At 44.2% G+C, this 22,031-nt stretch overlaps 2 protein-coding genes across 4 annotated transcripts in view; one reads left to right on the forward strand and one right to left on the reverse strand.

Annotated features, from left to right (window-relative positions):
• DNAI1 (dynein axonemal intermediate chain 1) overlaps positions 1-1,200 on the reverse strand; it is a 193,031-nt gene extending 191,831 nt beyond the window's left edge. Inside the window, exon 1 of one of the 2 annotated variants that reach the window (XM_061613218.1) lies at positions 650-1,191. In XM_061613218.1, coding sequence (XP_061469202.1) covers positions 650-682 — 33 coding nt within the window. In that variant the 5' untranslated portion in view covers positions 683-1,191. Of the gene's footprint in view, positions 1-649 lie in introns of both variants that reach the window. The other variant, XM_061613219.1, reaches the window with a different exon arrangement.
• Positions 830-22,031, forward strand: part of FAM219A (family with sequence similarity 219 member A) — a 99,979-nt gene continuing 78,777 nt past the window's right edge. The window contains exon 1 of one of the 2 annotated variants that reach the window (XM_061613229.1): positions 830-1,550. In XM_061613229.1, coding sequence (XP_061469213.1) covers positions 1,491-1,550 — 60 coding nt within the window. In that variant the 5' untranslated portion in view covers positions 830-1,490. The remainder of the gene's footprint in view (positions 1,551-22,031) is intronic. The other variant, XM_061613227.1, reaches the window with a different exon arrangement.

The following is a 22,031-nucleotide window of genomic DNA, read 5'->3' on the forward strand; positions in this document are numbered from 1 at the left end:
CAAGAGGCCCCGTTGGTATGTATGTATATATGTATTTATTTATTTCATTCATTGGTGATTACTCGTGGCAGAGTAAGATTGTCTTCCAGGGTGAGGTCTTTAACAGTGGGTCCATTTCCATTTATTTATTTATTAGATTTATATCCCACCCTTCCTCCCAGTAGGAGCCCAGGGTGGCGGTATCTGCACTCTGCTGGCTTTGATAGCTGCACTTGATTAGATCTCTTGGCTCAAACTGCGGCTTTAATTGTTTTTAATTTCTGTTTTAACCCTTTCAATTGTTGTTCTGTTTTAACTGCCTTGCTTTATTGTACATTTTAACTTTGGGTGTTTATTTCAATGTCTTGATGAAACTGTTTTATTGTGTATTTTAATTATGGGGTTTTTTTTGTATTTTGGTTTGATACTTGCAAGCCGCTTAGTCGCCATCCTGGCAATTAAGCGCCATGTAATTTAATAAATAATAAATAAATAAATGTGCATCTATACATGTCTACAAGCACGTGCAGGTTTTATGCAAATCGGAGGCGGAGTTGATGACCCGAGTGCCTCCCCCTCCCCCTCATGAGGCAGAGCGGGGACGTCATGGTCGCAGACCAGCGCGGGTGGTGACGTCACTGCCGCGGCCCACACCCCTTCCTCTCCGTACCTGCTTGCGCTTGTAAAGCTCTTTCCCAGGCATATTCGAGGCGGTTCTCTTCCCCCCGGGTCGATAGGCGCCTGCTTCTGTCCTCTTCCTCTCCGCTCCCCCCTACTCCCAGCTGACGGAAGTTGATATCGGTATCCACAGCAACCAGCCGGAAGTGGCTTCCCCAGCCCCTTTAACCATAGAGATGAAGGGAAAAGAGCCGTCTGTCTGAATTTGGGCTTCCCCCCATCCCCGCGCCCCTTCTTGGGTGGGAGAAAACAGACCGCTCCCCATCTCCCCTCACATCCCTCGGAAAGGCGCGCGGGAGGCCGGCCAGAAGTAAGGCCGAATCGATGCGGAAGGGCTCAGGAGGAGGGCGGGGCTCAGGACGAAAAGGCGGCGGCGGCCGGGAGCCCTCTTCATCCCGGGGGCCCGCCCCTCTCATGAATATGCAGATCAGATGGGGCGGGGCTAGACGCCGAAGACGCTCCGGGGCCGGAAGGAAGCGGCGCGCTTCTTGCCCGTCGGGCTGGCCTCGCGTTGTGTCTCTCTGCTCCCCCGGGCAGCGTCTTCCCTACCTCGCGCGTGCGCACTGAGAGGGCAGGGCGGGGGCTGAGTCACCGGCTGTGGCTGTGGAGGAGGATCGGGGTGAGCTGCTGCTTCTTTTTCCTTTCTGAGGCGGCGGCTTCGCTTCGGCTTCCTCGTCAGGAGCATCTCCGCGGGCGCCGGCTCTGAGGGGGATGAGGCAGGCGGCGGCGGCGGCGGGCGAGCCCCAACGACACTGAGACGGCGGCGCCTCCTGCTCCTGGTCCTCTCCTCGTCCTCCTCTCGCTCCTTGCCCGGCCCCTCGCCCGCCGGCACCATGATGGAGGAGATCGACCGCTTCCAAGTGCCCGCCGTGCGAGCCGAGATGCAGCCGCTGGTGAGTCCGGGGGCGGCCTGAAGCGGCGGGGGGAGGGGAGTGAGCGAGCGGATCACCCCCACCCGGCCTGCCTCCGTCCTTCGCATCGTCCTTATGTCTTGATCCACCCCGTCGCGGAGGAGGGAGAGGGGGCCGCGCTGCCTGTTCTTGCGGAGCGACTGATTTCTGCCCCTCCCGACTCCTCGCTGCCTGCCCCCCTGCTCTCCCTCCCCGCGTCCTGAAGGGCGGCGTTTGGCAGGGAGAGAGGGAAGGGTTGCATCCTCCATCTCCCCCCCCCGAGCTTCTTCACTAAACATTGCCGATGGGGGGGGCGCAAGGGAATCCCCACCAGGCCTGGGGGAGGCGCCCACCGCCCCTCCCTCGGCGGGGAAACGGCGCCCACGTCGTCGTCTTCTACCCCCACCCCGCGGTGTGGGGTTGAGCGGCCCCACCTCTGCGGCAGGCTGGGTCCTGGCCTTGCGGGGTGGGGAGGCGACGCCCTTTCAGGCCTCCTTGGGAGGGGATTAGGAGGAGGGGAGCATCCTTGGTGGGGCGTGGAAGCAGCTCGCTCGCTCGCGGCCCCCCGCATAGATAGAAGCAGAACGTGCGCATGCTTTTCCAGATGGGGGGCTCTTTCCTTTCAGCTGACTTGGCTCCCATGGCTCTTGGGGGTGGAAACCGTGCCCCACATACGGCCCTTTAGATGTGGAGGTCTCCTTCCCCCCCTTTTCTGTTAACTGGACAGGATTTGACTTGGCCCGTGTGGCTCCCACGACCCCCCTTGGAGAAGCCAAGCCCCCACTACATTTTTGGTGTGGGGGGGTGATTGACCTCCTTTTGCCCAAGCGTTCCCAGGTGAGTAGCAGGACACAGGGTGGCTCACAGGAGCCCCAAGGGCCTGTGGGGAAGCCTTCTTCGGAACGGGGTTGGGCCAGGGGGAGGGCTGGCATGGATTTCCCTGCTACTGTTAGGAAGAATTGCTCAGATCTCCCCCAGGATTCAAGGTAATGGCTGTTGGGATCCCATTGGGGCCTGGAGAACCTGAGCACAACAAGGTCAGAGCAGAGGCCATTTTATTTTTATTTTTTGAAGAAGAGTGGAGACAGAGATCCAAAACTGTTATCTTTCCTTGGCCCTAAAATGTCTGGGGGCGAGCGATGGTTTTCTTGAAATAAAAGGGCGCCTTGCCCTTGACGAGCACTGAGATTGGCCTTAGGGCACGTTGCAGTGCTGGCATAAGGAGGGGTGCAAAGGACAACATCTCCTGTCTGTGTTTAGGTTTCCCAAACCCTTAAATAGAGAGGATGAGATTTGGGGGAAGACCCCTCTGCTGTTATCTGCTTTTTCTGCTGGCCCCCAATTTGCTGGGATGCTTCTTCTCTGTAGCTGTGCTCACTCTTTTCCTGAAGAATCCTGCCGTGGCCACTAATCCTGTAATCGGTTAGGGATGGCATGCTGTGTGGTGATATAATGCTCTAGGGTTCTGCTTGCCCCAGGCCCCTTTCATCAAGGGGTCTATGGAGGCCTTTCTTGCCACTGGCAAGCAGAAAAGACAGGAACATGATGGGATGTTTTGGATCCTTGTCTGGTTGGCTTGATGACGTAATCCTTTTGTAAGCATGTATGGGAGAAGGATAAATACTGCATGTCGGTAGAATCTACTGGCAGTAAGGGAAAGAACAGATTTATTACAACTCTCTCTGCCTTTATGCCCAAGACAGTACCAGTTGTGTTCAAAATCATTGTCATGCTGGGAATTATTTTTAATGCTTTTAAGGTAATATCCTTGATGCCTGAGTAGTGTTGGAATAGGAGGGAAAGGCTTCAGTTTCAAAGCCTGATTTCCTTGCAAGATGTGATGGGTTAAATTAGAGGCATAGGTCTGTGCTCTAGGTTGCTGTCCCTTGAAATGGTTCTGAAAAGAGGCTTAGGCAAACCCTCTTCAGAGATGCTGCCTACCGCCCAAAGATTCTGTAGGTAGAGCAAATCCTTGGTTGCCTGTGCATCTCCCGATCAGAGGTTGACGCCCTTACTCTGTGGAAGATGGCATTCCACCTTCTTTCCCTGTAGTTAGACAGAAGATCAAAATCGTGTCCTTTGCATTCCATCTCGTTTTTCCTTGCCTGCCATGTGATGCTGGTTCACCACCCCAAAAAACTTTGCTGATTCCTACATTCTTACATACGCTGTTTAGATCCAAGCCATGCACTTTGCTTCCGTTATATTTCCAATTACAGCAAGGCTTGCCAGCAGCTTCTAGGCACCTGCAGTGATTCCAACCATTTTGTTACATCCTCTACACATACTCTTGTTTCTCTTTCTGCATGTACTGTATACATAATTGTTAGACATTCTCTCTCACTTTCCAATCAAGGGCTCTTTGTCATCTTTCAGATAGTTTGTAAACATGGATTTGATGCAGAAGGAGAAGCTAATGACCCATTGGGATCTCCTTTCTTGTAGTTTAAACCGGAGGCTGGAGCACTGAGTTGCATCTTGGGGAATTGGAGGGAGCAGAGCCACCCCTAGGCACCGGGAAGCGGGGCAGTTGCCCCAGGCCCCGCACTTTTGGGGGGGGCGCTTGGCGATCTGCTCACCAGCCAGCTCCTCCCTCCCTGCCTCTTCGCCACGCCAGGCAGGGCGCAGCACTCTCTCTCTTTCTCTCTGCCCGGGACAGGGGCTCGCTCGCCTGCCCACCCGCCTCCCATGCTGAAGCCACCACCACCACTGCCGCTCCTGCTGCAGTCAGTGAGCGGTAGCCGCCCCGGGGACAGCGAGCTGGGCCAGCAGTTCCAGGACTGGTGCCTGTGCACCCATGGTGACTCGGCCAAGACCAAGACGGAACAAATGTGAGGGGCCCCCAACTATGCTTTTGCCCTGGGCCCCGCACATGCTAAGGGAGGTCCTGGGAGGGAGTGTCCCTCCTGTTTTCTAATCGGTAACCATTAGTGAAATCATGTGCCTTTATTGAGTCTGTATGAAATTTTGAATGTACCTTTCCTGTTATTCAGTGTTCCTTTCTTCTGCTTGAACAGTGTTGAATGGAGGTTTGACTTCTTGTGGCCTGCCTGAGTCTTTTGAAGTTTTGCTACTTTGAATTATGTCATCTTTGTCTGTTTACTAAATGTTACATGATAGGCTCATCATGCTCAGATGTTTAAATTTAGTTGCTGTACCTGGGTTTCATGGTAACATATAAAGGTAGTCTGTAATACCTTGAGTTATTAAATTTGCCAGTTTAATCAAAATCATGATAGCTATATGTTCCAGTCTCCAATCCAATCTGATTGTGAAGATTGCAATATTAGTTCAACAGGGTATCACATTAACCTAGACCTGCAAATTGAGTTAACTGCATGCAATTCGTCATCCTTACAAAATCTATAATGTTCTACAAATGTAAATGTTGCTCCAAAAGATGGATCTACTGAATGAAAGATGAAAAATCTACTTGTTCGTGACAGTGATGGCAAAAATTGTTGCTTAAGCATGAATCACCACTTAGAATTTTTGAAATATTAAGTGATATATACATGTTTTTAAATACATAATAAAAATGAATTTTGGATTGAAATTGATTTATGAAAATGTTCATAATTTTAATGGCTCGCATTATTCAGTTGGCAATTTTTGAGGAAAAACCATCCGACTGTATTCAGCATCAGAGGATTTGTTATGTTCTCTGGACACAAATGGTCATGTACGATCTGAGGGCATCCTGGAAATTACAAGCCATTTAGCTTAATGCATGTCTGGGGAAAACTGGTAGAAAGTATTGTTAAAGATAAAATAACCAAGCATATAGAAGAGGAAGCCTTACTGGAGCAGAAGCAGCATGGCTTCTGCAAGGGTATGCCCTGTCTCACTAACCTATTACAGTTCTTTGAGAGTGTCAACAATCATATAGATAGAGGTGATCCAGTGGAAATAGTGACTTGGACTTTCAAAAAGCTTTTGACGAGGTACCTCACCAACGACTCCTGAGGAAGCTTAGCAGTCATGGAATATGAGGAGAGGTCCTTTAGTGGATCAGTAACTGGTTAAGAAACACCAAGAAGGAATAAAAGAAATTAGAAGCATAGCGTGATGTAGAAAGTGGAGTTCCCCAAGGATGAGTATTGGGAGCTGTGCTTTTTAACTTGTTTGTAAATGATCTAGTGAGGTAGCCATGTTTGCTGATGATACCACATTGTTCAGGGTTGTTAAAACAAAAAGGATGCTGGAGTGGATGGGCCTGATTTGATCCAGCAGGACTCTGCTTATGTTCTTATGACTCATGTGGGTCTCACATTTGAATGCAGTCATGAAATAAGGGGAGGGCGTCTTGTGGATAAGGAACTGGCTAGGAAACAGAAAGCAAATGGACAGTTCTCTCAATGGAGGAATATAGAAAGTGGAGTTCTCCAAGGATCGGTATTGGGACCTGTGCTTTTTAACTTGTTCATAAATTATCTAGAGTTAGGGGTGAGCTGTGAGGTGGCCAAGTTTGCTGATGAAACTAAATTGTTCACACTTGTTAAAACAAAAAGGGATTGTGAAGAGCTCCAAAAGGACCTCTCTGAGTGAGTGGATGATAAAATAACCAATGCAATTCAATGTAAACAAGTGTAAAGTTATGCATATTGGACCAAAAACACCTAATTCCACATACACGCTTATGGGGTCTGAACTGGTGGTGACTGACGAGGAACAAGGCATTCAGGTCATAGTGGATAGCTCAGTTAAGATGTTGACCCAGTGTGCAGCAGGTGTGAAAAAGGCAGATTCCATGCTAGGGGTCATTAGAAAAGGTATTGAAAATAAAACTGCCTATGTCAATAATGCTGTTATGTAAATCTATGGGGCAGCCGCATTTGGAATACTGTGTACAGTTCTGGTCACCTCGCCTTAAAAAGCTTATTGTAGAGCTGGAAAAGTTCAGAAAAGGCCAACGAAACTTATCAGGGGGATTATGACTCCCCTGTGAGGAAAGGTTGCAGCATTTGGGACTTTTTAGAGAAAAAACAAGTAAGAGGTGACAGGATGGAGGTGTATAAAATTATTCATGGCATGGAAAAAGTGAGATGTTTCCCCCCCCCTCATAATACTAGAACCCATGGACTTGAATGAAGCTAAATGTAGGAAGCTTCAGGACAGATAAACAAACTTATTTCTCCACACAGCGCATAGTTACACTATGAAATTTGCTCCCACAAGAGGCAGTGATGGCCACTGATTGGAATGGCTTTAAAATAGGATTAGACAGATTCATGGAGGATAAGGCTATCAGTGGCTACTAGTCATCACGGCTAGGCTCTGCCTCCATAGTTGGAAGCAGTATATTTCTGAATACCAGTTGCTGGAAACCACAGGAGGGGACAGTCCTCTTGCGTCTGGTTGGCCACTGTGTGAACAGGATGCTAGTCTAGATGGGCCACGGGCCTGATCTAGCAGACACTTCTTATGTTCTTATGTGTTCTACCACTTTCAGAAGCATGGTTCGTTAGGACATGACAGTCTTTTCTATTCTGATTTCCATATTATGAAACTCCCACTTTAGCGAAGTGTGGCAAACTCCCTCCCTTTTAAGCAGGAGTGGGGAATCTTTTTCAACTCAAGGGCTGCATTTCCTTCTGGTCAACATTCTGGGGGCCACATGTCAGTGATGGGTGGAGCCAGAGACAAAGCGAGCAGAGCAGCCAAAGTATATTTTACCATTGGGACAGTAAGCCAGTTTCTGCACAAACTTCCACACATCTCTCTCATACTTCAGGCATTAAGAATGCATTCCAGCCAGGTAAGAACACTCAAGAAGCATGGGAAGCAGGGCTGGCGAGGGTTGTGGCCTTGTGAGAGGTAGCTTGGTCTGGGAGGGAGTGTGGCTTGAGGAGAGTATCTAGGACTAGCTAGAGACCTGGAAAGGCTCATTCAGCCTCCAAGCTAGAGGTTCCCCACTTTTGCTTTTAAACTTCAGGTGTGCTGCTAATCTGTTCAGGATTTAATGTGTTTTAATGTCATTGTCTCCCTGCTTTAAAACATGTGGTGCTGTTATTATGTGCCTTCAAGTCGATTTTGACTTATGGCGACCCTATGAATCAGCGACCTCCAATAGCATCTGTCGTGATCCTCTCTGTTCAGATCTTGTTAGTTCAGGTCTGTGGCTTCCTTTATGGAATCAATCCATCTCTTGTTTGGCCTTCCTCTTTTTCTACTCCCTTCTGTTTTCCCCAGCATTATTGTCTTTCCTAATAATAAATTAATAATAAATTTTATTTTTCAGCCGCCTATCTGTCCGGGTTAGGGACACTCTAGGCGACGAACAAGAATAAAAACAATACATATAGATCAACATAATCAAATTTTAAGCTAAAAAACAATTCATTAATTCAGAACATAAATTAATCTGTCCCAATCTTGTAGGCCTGTCTGAACAGCCAGGTCTTCAAGGCTCAGCGATAGCTGGACAGGGAGGGAGCATGTCTGAGATCGAAAGGGAGAGAGTTCCAGAGGGTGGGGGTCAACAGAGAATGCCCTCTCTCTGGTCCGTACCAGCCTAGCTGTTCTCACTGGTGGGACCGAGAGAAGGTCTTGTGAGGCTGATCTCATCAGGCGGCACAATCGGTGATTCTGGAGGCGTTCCTTCAGATATACTGGGCCGAAACCGTAGTTTCCTAGTGAATCATGTCTTCTCATTATGTGTCCAAAGTATGATAACCTCAGTTTCATCATTTTAGCTTCTAGTGACAGTTCTGGTTTAATTTGTTCTAACATCCAATTGTTTGTCTTTTTCGCAGTCCATGGTATGCACAAAATTCTCCTCCAGCACCACATTTCAAATGAGTTGATTTTTCTCTTATCCGCCTTTTTCACTGTCCAACTTGCACATCCATACATAGAGATCGGGAATACCATGGTCTGAATGATCCTGACTTTAGTGTTCAGTGATACATCTTTGCATTTGAGGACCTTTTCTTGTTCTCTCATAGCTGCCCTTCCCAGCCCTAGCCTTCTTCTGATTTCTTGACTTTGGTCTCTATTTTAGTTAATGACTTTGCCAAGGTATTGATAATCCTTGACAAGTTCTATGTCCTCGTTGTCAACTTTAACGTTACACAAATCATCTGTTGTCATTACTTCAGTCTTCTTGATGTTCAGCTGTAGTCCTGCTTTTGTGCTTTCCTCTTTAACTTTCATCAGCATTCGTTTCAAATCATTACTGGTTTCTGCTAGTAGTATGGTATTGTCTGCATATCTTAAATTTTTGATATTTCTTCCTCCACACCTCCTTCATCTTGGTCCAATCCCGCTTTTTGTATGATATGTTCTGCATATAGATTAAATAAATAGGGTGATAAAATACACACCCTTTCCGACAGTATAGGTTGTGCATCAGGACAATCAGATGCTGTGGCACCCCCATTTCTTTTAAAGCATTCCATAGGTTTTCATGATCTACACAATCAAAGGCTTTGCTTTAATCTATAAAGCACAGGGTGATTTTCTTCTGAAATTCCTTGGTCTGTTCCATTATCCAATGTGTGTTTGCAATATGATCTCTTGTACCTCTTCCCTTTCTAAATCCAGCTTGGACATCAGGCATTTCTCACTCCATATATGGTAAGAGCCTTTGTTGTAGAATCTTGAACATTATTTTACTTGCCTGGGATATTAAGGTAATAGTTTAATAATTACTGCATTCCCTGGGATCCCCTTTCTTTGGATTTGGGATTCCAGTCTGTGGGCCGTTGTTTAGTTTTCTGTATTTGTTGACAATTTTTTGTTAAAATTTGGACAGATTTAGTCTCAGTAACTCGTAGCAACTCTCTTGGTGTGCCATCTGCTCCTGGTGATTTGCCCCCAAGTTACTGATGTAAGTAAAATTGCCTCTAGACTTGTCCCAAAAACTGCCATTAATTATAACAAGATTATGATTGAAAATAAGCTTAAGTAGATGCTTCCCACGATGATTGAGGCACCTATCCCTAGAGAGATGTCCCAAAGGGAAAAAATCTTCCCAATCCATCTGTCCGGATAGTGGAAACTTAATAGAAGCATTCCCAATCCCAGCATTCAGATCACCCACAATAAGAAGGCTTGCTGTAGGGTGATTGAAGCTAATGAAGCTCAAGAGATTATCAAACTGAGCCCACAGATCTAAAGAGTTAGGTAAGTTGGAGGGAGGAAAATATGTATTAAGACAGACTCCGTGGCGCAGAGTGGTAAGCGGTGGTAATGCAGCCGAAGCTCTGCTCACGACCGGAGTTCGATTCCAACGGAAAGAGAAAGTCGAATCTCCGGTAAAAGGGGTCGAGGTCCACTCAGCCTTCCATCCATCCGTGGTTGGTAAAATGAGTACGTGGCATACGCTGGGGGGGGGTAAAGAAAGACCAGGGAAGGAACTGGCAAAACCACCCCATATATACAATCTGCCTAGTAAACGTCGCAAGACATCACCCTAAGAGTCGGAAACGACTCGCACTATAAGTGTGGGGACACCTTTACCTTTAAAGCTGTCCTGGTTGGAAGTTCTGTCAGGACTGGAAGAAAGGAATCTCTACAATAGGAGCCAGGTAATACTTCTATAGAACCTCTGATGTCAACAGAGATCAAAGTAGCTAGCCCACCCATACCTCATCCGAAATGGTGTTTGTTGGTGGCAGGATAGAAAACAGATCTATAGCCTATGAAGCTGGGGAAAACTCTCCAATAGCCATGTCTCTTGTAAACAAATTATTCTAAATTTAGTAAAAAAAAAAAAAAGATTAAAAAATCAATATCATTACACTTACTATGCCAGCCTGCGACATTCCAAGATAAAAGGTTTAGTCATGGGAGAGCAACAATGCAATCAAGAATCTGCTCTGAATCAACAAAAATGCAACAGTTGTCCTTTGGCAACTCCAAAGAATGTAATTCAGGCATAGCTGGATTGACAGCTGCATCAGAATTGGGTGAACCAAGTCTGTGGTTCCACATAGCGCATAGCCATCCAATCCTAGTAGATGGAGAATGCAAAGGTTTCCTAGTCCAGTCTATCTCAAAAGGATGGGCGTTTGTAGAAGATTGGCTAAAATTGCCGTCTGTAGCAGCAGGAGGTGAAGACATCCCTCCGGCTGAAATGGGATGTAAGGGTGAGGTGACTGGAGGAGCAGCTTGTTTAATGTTTCAAGCAGGAGGGGATGTTGTTAAGGGTAGCTCAGCTTGAGGAGAGTTATTTCGTAGATTTATTCCCAATGCAGAGACTAATTTGTTTTCACTGTAGCTGCCCAATTTCCCTACTTTTTGGAGTTTGATGGAGTTGTCTTTTGGCTATGGGTACGTTCTTGGGCCGTGGTGGTTTTTTTTGCCTATTAGTGAATAAATACATGCTCCAGGATGCCTTTGAAGAAGTTTCTGGGGATCATGAGTGCGATTGCACTTAGCAGCCTGCTTGTGGGCGTTCCAGAGGCATCTGGCTGGCCACTGTGAGAAGAGGATGCAGGACTAGATAGGCCTTTGTCTGATCAAGCAAGGCTCTTCGTAGCTCTTTGTTTTCAGAAGCAATGATTCAAAGGAAGTCATTTAAGGGGCTGCTTTCCACTTGCAGTATTCTCTCCTATTGCAGATTCTCCCAAGTCCAATCCTAAACACTTTATATTTAAATTATATTCCGTTCTTCTTTTATTTAGCATGTGTTTTTAAATTGCTTTTTTAAATGTGTTTTAAATTTGTATATTTGTTTTTAATGTTTTTAATTGTTGTGTAAACCGCCCAGAGAGCTTTGGCTATGCGGCGGGATACAAATGCAATAAACAAACAAATAAATAAATTTCAAGCCTGCCTAAAATAGCATCCTGCTTTTCATTTGAAAGATTTCCAAAGGACCTCAAAAGATCCTCCTCCACAGGCTCTGGATACCCTAGAAACTCTCTCATGTAGGGCATAAAACCCCCAGAACTGCTCAAACCTCCCACTGGGTGAGATGGCAATCCATTATCCTGTTGTAACTTATATAAAGGTTCATGCTTTGAGGAAGAATTATGTTGAAAATGATCTGCAGATTTAGACTTCAGGATATCATTCATTTAATTTCATTGATATCATTTGCTCAGACCTTGTGTTATAGCTCCTAATTGCTTTTGCTACATCACTTCTCAAAGCAACCCCGTTTCTTCTTAATTTCTCATTTCCTGCATAAAATATTTTGTAGTTGCCTGATTGAAAGTGCCCCATTCCTGTCCATTTTAATTCACTCACGCCAAGTATTGTAATGTTGATGTGTTCTATTTTTTGCTTGATAATGCTTGAAAACGTGTTAACCGGCTCTTATTCCCCATTTTTCATTTGCATATTATAATTTTTTTAAAAAAATTTGTAAGCTTTTTTCCAGATTTATTTATAAAGAAAAGTGGAATAGATTTTTTTTTAAATTAAAATTAAAGCTGGAGAGGAGAAGAACGTGGCCTAGAAAATGGCAATAGAGGTGTCAAAAATATACGATGCTATATAAAACATAGAAACCCTGGTATCTGTTGATGGGAATCTTTAGTGAGATTTGTTTGATTTTGTGTCTTTGGCAGATATAGCTCCCACACTGTGACATGATTTGCTACTTCAAGAATATAAAACTCCTGAAGAGAAACTATGGCATGGTTTTTGTGGAGCACACATGCCATTGCTGCATATTTCACAAATGATTCAGCCAAGCAAGTCATGTTCCATCTGCTGTCTGCCCTTGTGGTCAGTTTCTCTTGATGTACAATGAACTTCTTTTTTACATTTCCACTCTTTCACAATGGCTGTTGGAAAATGTCTGTTTAGTCTCTGGATAAGAACCTCTCTTGTGTGCTCTCATCTCCAGTCCTTGAAATTTGGAGAATAGGCAGGAATGATTTTTAGATTTATTTATTCATTTTTATTTGTTGAATTTCTATACCGCTCGACTAACATAGCTCTCTGGGCGGTGTACAACAGAGGAATATAAATATACACAATAAAATCCAATAATTCAGTGCAAGGAACATGTATGTAGGCATCCACAAATCTAATATATTTGTACAAAGAGCAGATCAAAACAAAGCTTAGTTATGGCCCATGTCGGATGACATATAATCACAATTGCCTGTCTAACCTTTTAATTTCTTCATATCAATAAATACCTCTTCTCATCTATACCTCTGTTTTGTGTGCATAAGAGAGTGTGCATAGATTTTCTCCTATAGCAAGCATGACTTAATTAAAAAAAAAACCTCCAGAACTCATTACCCGTTTCATAAGCAAGAGGTGGCAGAAGTCATGGTACCCAAGGACTGGGAATGTCCTGAGGGAGGAATGCAGGTTGGCAAAGGCTGTACTTGATTTTTCTTTGCAGATCCTTTCCATATGGGGACCCAAGAAGGAAAAGATCTTGTGCTTGCAACTAAGCTTTATGACACTTTGATTTAACAGTATCAGGTCTGCCCCTTTGTTGAGAGCACACTTCATAGTACTTGTTTGTTTTGGTAACAAGCCTTAATTGCTTGTTCTCTTCTCTGGTCTTATCCTTGCAGAACCCTTGAACATCTTTTCTCTTCTCTCCCTCACCCCCCACCCCCACCAGCGGGAGGATAAATACCACATTTTAATCAAGGCACGAGAGCTCTTGCAAGTGAAGTGGCAGGTGGTGGTGGTAGATTTAGGAGGTAAAAAAGTGGAAGGCATCCAATAAAAAGAAACAGAAAAAAGGTTGCAAACCAAGAATGCCAAAGATGAAAAATTAATAAAAATATATATTTATTGTAAATCCTTATTAAGCTGCCCAACGCGTTTCAGCCAAACATAGGCTTTCATCAGGCTTTCATCAGGCTTTCATCAAATTTTGTTTGACTGATGCAGGACTGTAAGTTTACCTCTTTGGCGCATGTTGAGTTTTGAGCTAATATAATCCCCTGATGAAAGCCTATGTTTGGCTGAAACGCGTTGGGCAGCTTAATAAGGTGGTAGATTTAGGCCACAATCCTGTGCACACTTGGAAAGTAAGACAAATTTGCTACCTGGCCAAGGTTCTAGTTTTGGCGTACAAAGCCCTATACAGCTTGGGACCAGGATACCTGAAGGACCTTCATACCCCTTATATACCCAGTCGATCACTGCGCTCTGCAGGTGAGGGCCTCCTGCAGATGCCATCTTATCAGGAGGTTCGTTCTGCACAATATAGGAAACAGACCTTTAGTGTGGCAGCACCTACCCTGTAGAATTCCCTCCCTTTGAATATTAGGCAGGCGCCATCTCTGCTATCTTTTTGGTGCCTTTTGAAGACTTGCCTCTTTCAACAAGCCTTTTAAGTTGAGACCTATCCCAGTCTGTATCTGTGTCAGAATTGTTTAATATGTTTTTAATAATGTTTTTAACACTTTTTTAAAGTTTTTTTTAAAATGTTTTTAATGCTGTTTTGTTTTGATGTATTTTAAGATCTGTTTTTATGTGTTTTAAAGTGTTTTAGGTACTCTGTTTGCCGCCCTGGGCTCCTGCTGGGAGGAAGAGCGATATGGATAGATAGATAAATAAATAAATAAATAAATAAATTCAGTGGGACTCCTGAGTAAGTAAGCATAGAAATGGGCTGCTGGTGGGGGGGGGGTGTTTCCCTTCTGTGTGGGTCCCACTGTGCATTCTGTATGTGTCAGCTTGCACGTAAGCATTGAAGGAATTTTAGAGGCCAGTACCTCTGACAGTTGCAAACTCCACTAGAGGCATGCAGAACTGTGTACAGTTGTAGCTCTGGTGGAGAGGCTGTTCATGCAGAAAGTTAGTAGGTAAATCTCAGCCTTACCAGAAGACCAAGCAAAGACTGCCCAGCTTGCAACCTGTTCTTTTTGCTCTGGCCATGGAACCTTTGGCACACTGCATTACAACAATCACATTCAAGTAGTCCTAGGTGAGGAGAGAGCGCTCTTCGCACAAGGCATTATCCCCTGTCAGCATATTTGTTCAGAAAACATTTTCATATAACTAAAAAATACTGTAGATTCCACAAAAATGTTAGAATTAACTTGTGCATTTTAAAATGAACTAAATTATAATTTCAGATGTAATTATGATTAGGTTTTCAGAATAAAAAATGTAGCAGCAAGTCAGTCAAATATTTGGGAATGCTTTTTTAATTGATCTAAATAAGTTGCCACTGATTATGATCCATTGTTAAGCAAATCTTTTTTAAAAAGTTAGTGTATTGGAATAGGGTAACTATAACGTGGGATTTATTCATATCAACAGTAAAAATTAATGTAGACAATCAAGACATTTGTTTTTTGTTCACTTTCATTGCTTTAGCAGTAGCAGTCATCTTCAGTCACTGGAGAAAAAATGATTAATGTGCCTGGGAGGGGAAAAGACCAGGGTTGGTGTTTTAATGCATCAAAAGGAGGAAGTGGTAGATGCTAGATTCAAGTGGTTCCTTATCTTTTGTATTGTTTCAAGACTGACTTGTAATGTGCCTGTATATTATTTACTGTGTTTCTGTTGCCTTTTCTAAATAGCTCAAGAAGACGTACAAGAATAAAAGCTTAATTATTCAGTGCCTGATTTGTATTATAAATTATGCTATGCAATCAATTGACAGTAAACGCTGCAAAAGCAAAATCAGTACATGTTTTACCAATCAATGTGGATTTGCTTGTCACATTTGAAAAAAATCCAGTTGGTTGGCTGCCACTGGCGCCCTTAAAACTGAGTCTCTTCTTTGTTCTCTTGGTATAGTAATTTGGGGAACAGAGGGAAATTGTTCACCACATATCTTGAAAGGAGGTCACCTATAGCTGATAGTGTTTATGCTCCCCACCACTGGAATTCCCTTAATGGCATCTGATCCTTGCTTCCCTGCTCCACATAATCCTCCTTCTGATAAGTGCTTATTTTTGGAGTTCCGAAAGTCCTTATTGGAGAAGGAAACTGCAACGCCCTTGAACTCCAGGATAACTGCTGGCAATTCCTTCAATCTGGCTTGAGTTGTATATTCTGATATGCAATTGAAGGCACATAACAACAACAGAAACTCACCTGAAGCATTTCTGTCCTATGCTCTTTCCAAATAGCCATCTGACAGTTAAGCATTTTGATTACCTATCTGTCAGTGGCTGTGTATCATATGCTACCTTATTCCCTCCAAAAGCCTAGTTGGACAATTACAAATGTGCAGTGTTTAAGGAAATATGAAAGACCCAACTGTTACTGTTTTTGTTCTTCAGTAACTTCTTCCTGAAATAAAGCAAGAGTTGGAAAGGCTGTTCTGTATCCATTCAGGTCCTGCCCTTCCATTTCTCTCAGTGAGTAGCTGAAATATCTATGCATGACTCAACCAAGGTTACACTTGCAGGTTGTCTGAAGCCCAAGGATAAATAAAATGGTTCTAGTTTTCAGGAGCCCAGGCATGTTTGGCTGGAAAAGCAACATTGCTCCTTCGAGTGCACAAAGTAATTGCTTTCCATATAAGGTCCCTCCTGGTGCTACTGGAAAGCAGAACACTCCTCAATCTACTAAGACAGGACACAGGACAACGGTCATGGGACAGAATAGGAAGTCTCATGAAGTGCCACCTTCTGGAATTGACCTAACAGAGGAGTGGAACCACTCCAAAGTAGTGTCTCCAACTTGTTCCTGGACTAGATGTTGGCTATTGCTGTTGTGATTCAGCGGGATTAAAAGTTAAGCAGCTGTTTGGAATGTCAGACTTCACTTTTCTATAACCTATATTTCTAGCACTGGCTAAGAAAGGCCATATGCCTAGTGCTGGTAGTCTTAAGTGCCCTCCTGCAACCTGCTGTGGAAGCAAAGGCTCCGAGCCCTCAGAACAGCAGGACTTGCCAGATTGTGAGCACTGAACATGGATTAAAAGAAAAAAAAATCTTCCTGCTTTCTGGTCTATTGTTGATGCCCTCAGGGCCATCTGTGCATCCGTAACCCAAGTAGCATTCCCAGTGTCATTGTTGATCAAGGTGCCTTTTGATAACTAGATATTGTTGTTATTATTTATTGAACTTATTGGTTGCTCTTTTCACAAAAAGTGATCCAAAGTGACTTACAAAGCAGTATAAAAATTAAAACCAGTATAAGTGATATTGACAGTGAGGGGTTCTTGCTAATTTTGGAGAGGTGGCATGTGCACACTTCCAGGGAAGGTTTGAAGACAAGGTGGCAATTGGGTGGAAGAATCAGCATGACCAACAGATGTAAAGTTCCCCTGCCTTTCCTTTCCAAAGGAATCTTTAGAGTTCCTGAAGATAATTGGTTGGCTTCTCATCCAGGTGACATGTGCATGGGCTTAGCTTAAAATTGTCCACTTCCCACGCACTGGTCCTCTCTCTGTCTCGCCAACGTCAGGTGTGGTTGTGACAGGTACTTGAGACAGGCCCTTATCAGTGGCTGTACCCAAACTTTGCAACTTCCTTCCAAGGGAGGCTCATTTAACCCCTTGATGGCCTTCCTTCAGCAGGCAAAAGCAGACATTTGGCTTACTGGGTTGATTTGCTTTGTTTTGCTCTGTGCCTTAATCTATAATTCCAGTTTAATTGCGTTTTTAATTAGCTGCCATTTATATCTGCTCTTATCTGATTTTATTGTCATATTGCTTTTTTATGAATTATATTTGTATCATGGATTTTATTGTTGGCATTCTGATGGAAAGGCAGGACATATATGTCAGGGATGTGCATCCTGTTGATGGATTATTGCATTTATTCATTGAAAACTTCAAAATCTTCTCAGAATTACTCATTGTTCTAAGAACAGCAAGCTTCAGGGGGGTTTTCAGCTGAGATTAGGGTGTTTAGGGAGAGGGTGTCCAAATTTCTTACAAAGTCAAAATAAACCGAACTCAGTTAGCACCTTGGTATACTCCACGGTTGCGAAATCTGAGACAGGAGGTGAGACGACTAGAACGCCGGTGGCGGAAATCCCGTTCCGAAGATGTCCGGACACAGGTTAGAGCAGCAGTAACTGCCTACCAAGTGGCAATAAAGGCAGAAAAGAAGAGGTTCTTTGCTGCCTCTATTGCGTCTGCAGAGTGCTGTCCCAGGAGGTTGTTCCAAGTGGTCCGAAGCCTGGTCGGTCCAGTTGCTCAGGAACCCTTGGAACAGTCTAAGGCCTCCTGTGACAAATTAGCAAAGCACTTTGCCGACAAAATCGAACATTTACGGAGCTCAATTCCGTACGCCGTGGACACAGTAAATGAAACAGAGTTGGCCAGTTTCAATCCGGTCAAATGGGATCGGTTTCGACCTCTTCCTTCTGAGGATGTGGACAAGGTGCTCTCGACTGTGAAGCCTACCACCTGTCTAACTGATCCTTGCCCATCGTGGCTCCTTGTGAGCTGCAAAGAGAAATTGGGCGAGGGGATTAAGGCGGTGGTCAATGCATCCTTGGAGGAGGGTGTAATGCCATTAGCACTCAAGGAGGCAATTGTAAAGCCCATCTTAAAGAAGCCCTCCTTGGATCCCCAAGTTTTGAATAACTTTCGTCCAATTTCGAACCTACCATTCCTGGGCAAGATCATTGAGCGAGTGGTGGCTAATCAGTTGTCGACACACTTGGATGAAACGGATTATTTGGATCCATACCAATCGGGTTTCAGGACTGGACATGGAACTGAAACAGCATTGGTCGCTCTAGTTGATGATATGAGGAGGGCATTAGATAGGGGAGAATTCACCTTTCTTGTCCTCCTCGATCTCTCAGCGGCTTTTGATACTGTCGACCACAGTATCCTTTTACATCGCCTGGAGGAATCGGGAATAGGAGGCACTGTACTACGGTGGTTCCATTCCTTTCTTTCCGACAGGCATCAACAGGTAGCATTGGGGGAGGAGGTTTCAGACCCTTGGCCTGAAGCCTGTAAAAGAACAGGTTGCAAGCTGGGCAGTCTTTGCTTGGTCTTCTGGTAAGACCCTTGGCCTCTCAATAGCCTACTACTCTGTACTGGAACTGTTTTATTGTTTTATTGTTATATTGTATTTTATGATGTATTTTATTATGATGTAATGTATTGTTGTTAAATTGTACGTCGCCTAGAGTGGCCATTGGCCAGATAGGCGACCCACAAATTAAATTATTATTATTATTATTATTAAACCATTTCCCGTATTTGCTCACCTTTCTAGCCCAGTTGAAGGGGCACAGCTGCGATGAATATTTATTTATTTATTTATTTCATTTGTATACCGCCCCATAGCCGAAGCTCTCTGGGCAGTTTACAACAATATGAATATGATGTTGGAATGGGATTGTTGCAATTCAAAAGTTGTGATAGAGGCCCTTTAAAATTTGGATTAGTGCTGGTCATTGACTGCAATAAATGATTGATTGATAAAGTTTGGATTGGAATTCCTGGATACGTCTGCAACACCCCAAAAATAGATCTAATGCTGAATAATTGTACTGAATAATCTAGATGGTTGAATGCAATGGATTGTACCCAAAACTGCCCATGCATGAAGACAATGGACTTCTGCTTGTGCAATGGAATTTCGCTTTCCTCTTCCCCCCCCCGCACCCCGCTAACCTTTGTGTGCCCTCAAAATCTGCTCTGCTGGGTTGGGGGGACCTTCAGGAGCAGGTTATGGGGGTACACAGGGGGAGATGGTGATGTTAGAGTCCGCCCATTGAAATCAAATGTATTCACAATGCCAAGGCTTTAATGACCGTAGATTCTGAAGGAATAAGAACTTAGAGTAGATAACAGTAAATAAATCTGACATACTACTTTATCTACAAGCAAATTAAGACAGTGCAAGTTGAGAAACATCCCAATTGCTATTTATGCTGAGTGAAATATCAATGCAGTTGAACTTGCTTGAATGGGGAGATCAAGATTCTCACCAAGCCAGAGCTTCTTTCTGTAGATATGGAGAGGGTCTCACTCTGGGCAACGTTGCTCTGTTGCCATGCCCTGTCCATGCTAGCCGTGGGCTGACTCCTTACAGCCAAACTGAAAACAGTTACCTTGGCAAGCTCCCCGAACTCATAAGTGTTTTTCCTTTCCTTAGCCTGTGTTTTTCTGAAAACCAGTGCATGCATGAGCATTAACCCAAAAGCTCACTTCCAACATGCTTTAAAGAATCTTCTCACCACCTCTGTTTTCTTGCCTTCTGGGGTCACCATAACTTCCAGCATCTTAAAACAAACATTTGAGAGTCAGAAGGTGGGATTAATATGACTCCTTGAGGTATACAAAAGCACTTTGAATGGCACATCGCCCACTTCTGTCCCGTATATGAGGAATGCAGAAGGTGTAGCTGTCAGTGTGCTCCCTTGTAAACCAGTTACATGCTAGAGGTTGCTTAAACTGAGCTTTTGTGTGTTCCTGCTGAGAAGTTGCTATTTGTTTTATGCCCCAGGTCAGCATAACCTACCCTGATATGAAGTACCGCATTATTGGTGGCTAGACAAAGAGGACTGCTTGCTGAATCCCCACCCTGCTGCCTTTTCTGAGATTGCTGCAGGCATTAGAAGACCTCCATTGACACAGGCTGTGGGAATGTGTTGCTAGCCCATGTTCTTGGCAATGGGCTCATGTTTCTGTGAATCATGAGCTTTCACTGATAAAAGTCTCTTCTACTGCAGAAGTACAGCCTATCATGTACCTTTGCATGCCTGCATGGGCTGTGATCATAAGCAGAAATCAATGGGGACTTGCTTTCCAGGTAGATATGTCTTGAGTGCTAGAATTCAGTGAATTAGTATGCTGTGTTTCAACAAATTTGTGAAGTTAATGGGGGAGCCAAGGCACTTTGAGCTTGGATGCATGCAGATATGCACTGCTAATGCCAATCTACTGCTGCAAGAATAAGAGGACAGCCTCCCCCCCCCCAAATATAGTACCACGGAATATACCCCGGCTTGTATCCAATGTAGCAGTAAATATTCCATTAGCACAAGGATTTACTCTTGTGCAATGGAACTTCCCCCCTGTTTTTACCCCTTGCCCTCCTAAATTTGTTATGGGGTTTTCACCAATCCTCCAGAGCAGATCTGGGGAGGGTGCTGGAGTTAAGGGGGGAAAGTTCTGTTCCACAAGCATAAATAGTTGTGCTAATGGAACAAATGCACTGGAGAAAGTCCTAAAGTTTAACATCTATATAAACCCTTGGGAGCAGTCATTAAGATATTTGTGGCGTACACTGATGATACCCAGCTCTATTTCTCAGTAACTTCTGAATTGGGAGAGGCCGTGCAAGCCCTGGACCTGTGCCTGGGTTCGGTGGTGGGCTGGATGAGGGCCAGTAAACTGAGTCTGAATCCTAGCAAGATGGAGGCGCTGTGGTTTGGTGGTTCCCGAGTTCGGATAAGTGGTCAGTTGCCTGCTTTGGATGGAGTCATACTCCCACTGAAAGAGCGAGTTCGTAGTCTGGAGCCCCAAGTGACTTCGAGTGCCTTTTAACAGCTTCGGCTGGTAAGACAGCTGCAGCCATTTCTGAACCAGGATAGCCTGCCCACTGTTGTCCATGCACTGGTAACCTCCAGGCTGGATTACTGTAATGCGCTCGATATGTGGCTGTTCTCGAGGGTGGTCTGAAAGCTTCCGCTTGTGCAAAATGCGGCAGTGCGACTGCTCGCTGTGGCAGGGTATCGCCAACATATCACCCCACTGCTGAAAGAATTGCACTAACTGCCCATTAGCTTCTGGGCAACGTTAAAGGTTCTGCTTTTGGTATACAAACCTCTACACATTTGGGACTAGGATACCTGACAGATCGTCTTACCCCTTATGTACCCAGTCGATCACTGCGCTCTGCAAGTGAGGGCCTCCTGCAGATACCATTTTATCAGGAGGTCCATTGCACACAACGTAGGAAGCAGACCACTCTTGTGGCACCCACCATTTGGAGTTCCCTTCCCTTAAATATTAGACAGGCGCCATCTCTGTTATCTTTTTGGCACCTATTGAAGACCTTCCTCTTTCAACAAGCCGTAGAGACTGCATTCCACTCTGTGCTGGAATTGCTTTTTAAGAATTTTTAAAGTTTTTAAAAGATTTTTTTAGATGTTTTCTTTTAACATATTTTTAAAGTTGTTTTGTTTTAATATGCTTTAAAGTCTTTTTTTAAAAGATGTTTTAAAGTGCATTTAGTGTTTTGTTTGCTGCCCTGGGCTCCTTCTGGGAGGAAGGGTGGCATATACATTTAATAATAAATAAAATAAATAAATAATAACAAAAAATAAACAGCTGTTGATTGTTACTTTTTATCCCATCTCTATTCCAAAGGAGTTCAAGGTGTACATATATTACCCTCACAGTGTTTCTGTATGATATCTTAGACTGAGATACAGTGATCACCTATACTATAGTGGAGTGGCGGTGTGAACATAGCTCTTCTGAATCTTAGTCCAAAATTCTCTACACTACACATAATTGGCTCTCATTTTGACTTTTTTCTATTTTGACAAATATTCATGTTTAGTTCTCCAGTAAGCTCATATGTTCATATTGTTTTGGCTCTCATTACTCGATATAGCCTCCATTGTACTTAAATCCATGTATAAATCTGCCTCTTGGTTTGCTTCGGATGTTAG

The sequence above is a fragment of the Rhineura floridana genome, chromosome 1 (genome assembly GCF_030035675.1).
Source record: "Rhineura floridana isolate rRhiFlo1 chromosome 1, rRhiFlo1.hap2, whole genome shotgun sequence".
NCBI lineage: Eukaryota > Metazoa > Chordata > Lepidosauria > Squamata > Rhineuridae > Rhineura > Rhineura floridana.